The sequence below is a fragment of the Dipodomys merriami genome, unplaced genomic scaffold (assembly GCF_024711535.1).
Source record: "Dipodomys merriami isolate MVZ:Mamm:240054 unplaced genomic scaffold, mDipMer1.0.p SCAF_233, whole genome shotgun sequence".
In the NCBI taxonomy this organism is placed as follows: domain Eukaryota; kingdom Metazoa; phylum Chordata; class Mammalia; order Rodentia; family Heteromyidae; genus Dipodomys; species Dipodomys merriami.
This window is the reverse complement of record NW_027203749.1, coordinates 627,377-632,562: the sequence shown is the minus strand read 5'-3', so window position 1 is coordinate 632,562 and position 5,186 is coordinate 627,377. Positions and strand designations below refer to the sequence as shown.

Genomic DNA, 5,186 nt, shown 5'->3' with positions numbered 1-5,186 from the left:
GTGGCCTTTGCATGTCAATGGCTGGGGGAGGCTGGCAGACGGGATTAAGGAGGGACTCACGGGGTGGGGGCGTGGGCTGGAGAGGGGGTGGGCCTGCGGGGAATCCTCCCTTAAAGACCCGCAGCCCGCGGGCTGGGGGCTGCGGTGCGTTGGATCTTCTCCTCTGCTTGTTTTCTGGCTGCCGTGTCTTCCGTGCTCACCTGGAGTCTTTGCTGGCCAGATCTCCGCCATGAGTGTGGACTGTGTGTGTGCCCAAAACGCGCCCAGGTCTGAGGCAGCGGATGGGGAGGACGGATGGCCAGGGCCCAGCAGCTGCCAGGCCCACGAGGAAGAGCCCAGGCCCAGCCCCGAGCCCACGCTCCACGCAGACACAGGTAAGACAGACCTGAGGCCGGGCGCCGCAGCGCACGCCTGCCATCCCAGCGACTCAGGAGGCTGAGAGCTGAGGATCGCGGTTCAAGGCCAGCCCGGGCAGGAACGTCCGTGAGACTCTGATCTCCAAAGAATCACCCAAAAGCTGAAGTGGCGCTGTGGCTCAAGTGGTAGAGCACCAGCCTTGAGCTGAGGGACAGCGCCCAGGCCCTGAGTTCAAACCCCACGAACGGCACACAAAATAATGATAATAATATTGTATCTGGATTTATGTTTTGTTTCTTGGGTGCTGGTCCTGGAGGTGGAACTCAGGGCCTGAGCTCTCTGCCCCTTGAGCTGCTTTGCTCAGGGCCGGCCTCAAATCCTGGTCCTCCGATCTCAGCCTCCTGAGTAGCTAGGCTGACAGGCGGGAGCCACCGGAGACTGGGTTTTCCCTTTCGTTTCTATATACATTCGGACTGCTGGGATTGGAACTCCCAGCCCGGCACTCTTGCTTGGCATTTTCTATCCAGGCTGGCGCTCTACCACTTGAGCCACACCTCCACTTCTGTTTTTTTAAGAAGGTCAGGATTATCTCCATCTCCTCCTCCTCCTCCTCCTCCTCCTCCTCCTCCTCTTCCTCCTCCCTCTTCTTTGCTGCCCAAATTGGCTCGGAAGCCCCGCTTCCTCCAGATCCCAGCCTCCTGTGGAAGCCTGGATTACAGGCGTGCACATCCAAGCCCGGCCTAATGGTGAAGTCTGACTCGAAATGGTTTAGTCAACGGTGCCATTGCTGAGCTAAGAAGGGTCTTCCCCAGCCCGGGGTGAAGGTGAACCCCACATTTCTAGTCAGATCCTGCCATTCGCCTATGAGTGACTGAATGATTGGACCGACACAAATCTATTAAGACTTGGTGTGATTTAAGTAGTTGTCTAGGAGGGCTTCCGTTCAGCTCCTCACTCTGTGAGAGCCAAACATCTGGATCCTTCTCGCCCCCTCCAGCCCTCCCACCCCTCCCCTCCCCTGCCAATCCCTGACTCCACCTTTGATTACACTGAGGATAGCATTCGCCCCCACCCTTCCTCTCTCAAATCCTCTTTTGTTGTTAGTGGTGGGACTTGAACTCAGGGCCCGGGCACCGTCCCTGAGCTCTGCAGCTCAGAGTCAGACGGCCTCTTCCCCCTTTGCTAGTTCTTAGTGCCCGGATTCGTCTCTCCCCGGCTGGCTTTGAACCAGCGATCCTCAGCTCTCACCCCGCGGTGGAGCTGGGATTACAGGCGTGCCCAGCGGCACTCGGTTCAACGTCATCTTCCTTTGCTCGCCAGCAGCTTCTCCTCCTCCAGCCTCCGTGGCTCTGCGGACTCAGGAGAGCCCCGGGTCGGTGTCTCCTCTCCCGGCCAGACCCGCCACCCCCGACTCCCGTCCCGGCAGCGTCCCCGGCGGCCAGGGCGACCAGGGCAAGCCTCCCGCCAAGAGACAGAAGATTCGAACCGTGTTCTCTCAGATGCAGCTGTACTACCTCAACGAGCGCTTCCAGAAGCAGAAGTACCTGAGCCTGCAGCAGATGCAGGAGCTCTCCAACCTCCTCAACCTCACCTACAAGCAGGTGCGCGCCCGTGCATGCTTTTGGTCGGTGGTGGGTCTCGAACCCGGGGCCTGGGCGCGCTGGCGCGCTACCACGTGGGCCACAGCGCCACAGCTTGGTTTTCTGGCTTTGGGAGGAGATCAGAGTCTCCCAGGACCTTGCTGCTCCTGGGCTGGCTTTGCACTGCGATCCTCCCATCTCAGCCTCCTGAGTGGCCGGGACTACAGGCGTGGGCCGCGGCGCCCGGCTTGGAGGCGGTCGGGGGGGGCCTTCTAAGGCCGGTCACCCTTACTGCTGCAGGTCAAGACTTGGTTCCAGAACCGCAGGATGAAATGTAAAAGGTGGCAGAAGAGCCGGGGTCTGCTGGACGGCAGCCGGCCGGCCCAGGTAACGGGAAACCAACGCTTCCCCTCTGCTTCTGTCTGTCTGTCTGTCTGTCTGTGCTTGTGCCGGGGCTGGGGCTTGCACCGGGGACCTGTCATGGAGCTTTTCACTCTAGGCTGGTGCCCGTCTGGCTCAGCCTGGGGTCCCACCGCCATCATGCTCAGCTCACAGCTTCTCCAGAAGGATCTGGCCGGGATTCCAGGCGGGCGCTCCAGCACCCGCCCGGCTAGTTCCCATGCAGCCCCAACAACGCCGGCTCTGGTTCTCTCTCCAGGTGGGCGGCCTGCACCCTGGCCATGCCCCGGGCTGGGCGGGGGCCCCCGCCGCCCCTGGAGGCCTTCCTCCATGGAGCGACCAGATGTGCAGCAGCAGCAGCAGTCAGAGCTGGAGCGGCCCAGCCCCGGGCGCCCACCCGTGGGACCCCCAGCCCTGGAACAGCACCGGGCCTGCCTGGAACCACGCATTCCACAACCACCCCCCCCAGCAGCCCGGGCAGCCCTACCTGCCCTCCCAGCCTGACCTTCCCGGGGCAAGTCTGGAAGCTTCCATGGAAATCCCTGGAGGGAGCCACCCCTACCTGGACGCACCCCTGGGCTTGGATTGTTACGTAAACTATGCTGCGAGTGTCCTGTGAATTATTTGCTTATTATTAAGTCACTTTGGGGGGGGGGCGGTCCTGGGATTCGAACTCAGGGCCTGGGCGCTGTCCCTGAGCTCTTTCACTCCAGGCTGGCGCTCTACCCCTTGAACCACAGCGCCACTCCTGGTTTTCTGGTGGCTCACAGGAGGGCAGAGTCTCACGGCCTTTCCTGTCCGGGCTGGCCTTGAACTGCGATCCTCCGATCTCAGCCTCCCGAGGAGCTGGGATGCCAGGCGGGAGCCACCGCACCGGGCTTGGTGTGTGTGTCTGTGTGTCTGTGTGTGTTTGTGTGTGTGTGTGTGTGTTCTACTTGGGCTGGGATTACAGGCGTGCGCTACCAGCCCCGCTAGCTAGCCAAATGAGCACAGGGCTGGCAAGCATAGATCCCTTTCGAATAGCCCAGAGCGTGCAGTCGTGCAGAGAGGATTCTTGTTCTTGTTGGGGTCCAGATGGGTACCACAGACGCCCCCAATCCACACTTGATTCCTGAGTATCATTTGTAGAGATGCTTTCTCTTTGCTTGTCGTCTGGGTCCAAATGAATCCCCGGGCTTTCAGCCCTAATTGTCTGGTCTTCTGGCACTCACCTCATGGTTTAGGAGTAAAGATTTGGCTCAGTCTTCGCCTCTGCGTTGTGTGTGTGGCTTTGTTTTTAATTCTGATGGGGGGTGGGGGGGAGCCATCCGACCCACGTCTTTTGATAGCCTTAAAATTCAAGTCCATCACAGGACCGGTGTGGGAGACCAGACAGGGACCCGTAGCGCACGCCTGTAGTCCCAGCTGCTCCGGCTGAGCGCCAGAGCATCCCACGATTCACAGCCCCCAGCCTGAGCAGCAAAAGGGGTGCAGACCCTTTCTCTCCAGTGAACCACCAAAAAAAAAAAACCACCCAGAAGCGGAGCTGTGGCTCAAGGGGTCGAGCGCCACTGACCTTGAACAGAAAGTAAATAACCTCCAAGCCAGAGCCCAGGCTGAGTTCAAGCCCCAGGACTTGCACAAAAAATGAAAGGGTGTGTGTGGGGAGGGGAAGGGAAGAAGTTCCTCCCCTTCCCTCCACAGCATTCCCGCCCTGCCTTCTAACCAAATCCCTCCAGAAGATTCCAGTGAGAACGAATGGCCACTTCTTTTGTGTCTGACCTTGGGGCCTGGCCTTTCTTGGGGGGGGGTGTCCAGACAGTACATTTGCATAAGAGTTGGGGTGCGCTCCTAACAGCTGAGTGTTGGCATCCCCTGAGCCTCCCAAGGAGGAGCCTGGAGCGCACGCCTGTAATCCCAGCCAGGCCGGAAGCTGAGATCTGAGGATTGGGAGACCCTGGACCACCAATGAACGCGCCAAAGGAAACAAAAAGCCCGAAGCGGAGGCTTGGCCGAGGAGGTAGAGCGCCAACCCGGAAGAGAACAGCTAAAGGAAAAATGGCAGGCCCCGAGTTCGAGCTCCGGGTCTAGGACACAAATCGAGGAGACATTTGGGGGGGAAACAGGGGGACGCTGGGTGGTTAGGAAGTTGTCACCGGCTGGCCACCAGGCCTAGCAGGATCCCCCGGGGCCCTCCGAGGCTCCCATTCATATGCTGAGTGTCTTGTCTTTAGCTGGGGGCGGAGCCACGGGGGCCGGGATTACAGGCAGGTGTCACTAGAGTGGTTGAGCTCTGGCAAGGCTGGGTCTTTCTTGTAATTTGACCTTCAGAAGGAGGTTTGGGGGGTGGAGAGCCTCCCTGCTTCTGTTTGGGGAGTCTGGCTCTCTTCGGAGGTGTGACGAGGCGCCCGCCTGTCATCCCAGCCACAGAGGAGGCTGAGATCTGAGGATCGCAGTTGGAGGCCAAGCAGGAAAGACCTGGGAGGCTCTATGTCCAGTGACCCCGACCAAAAAGGCAGAAGTGGGGGGTGGCTCAAGGGGTTACAGTGTTTGCCTTGAGCCAACCGGGTCCCAGCCCTCAATACCGGACTTTCCTGCCCAGGCTGGCCTCAAATCGCGGTCCTCCGCTCTCAGCCTCCTGAGCGGCCGGGATGACAGGCGGGAGCCGCCAGCGCCATCCTCCAGAAGAGCAAGCTCGGGCCGGGGCCAGAGAGCCGGCGGGGAGGAACTCAGCATCCAGCACTTGCGTAACACAGGGCGGGTGGACTGTTCTCAGGAGATGGGGGACGGCTCCAGCCCTGCAGGGAAGATGCATTTTGGTGTTTTGGGGGGGGAAGGGGGCCCCCAAGAACGAATCCGCCATCTGCGGGG

General features: G+C 60.3%; 1 protein-coding gene across 1 annotated transcript; it reads left to right on the top strand.

The window, feature by feature from the left end:
• The first annotated feature begins 229 nt into the window (after nucleotides 1-229).
• Nucleotides 230-2,955, top strand: LOC138835271 (putative homeobox protein NANOG2). The gene is made up of 4 exons (XM_070033840.1): nucleotides 230-374; nucleotides 1,696-1,958; nucleotides 2,238-2,324; nucleotides 2,596-2,955. Exons 1-4 carry the CDS (start codon nucleotides 230-232, stop codon nucleotides 2,953-2,955), a joined length of 855 nt encoding a protein of 284 aa, XP_069889941.1.
• The last annotated feature ends 2,231 nt before the right edge of the window (nucleotides 2,956-5,186 follow it).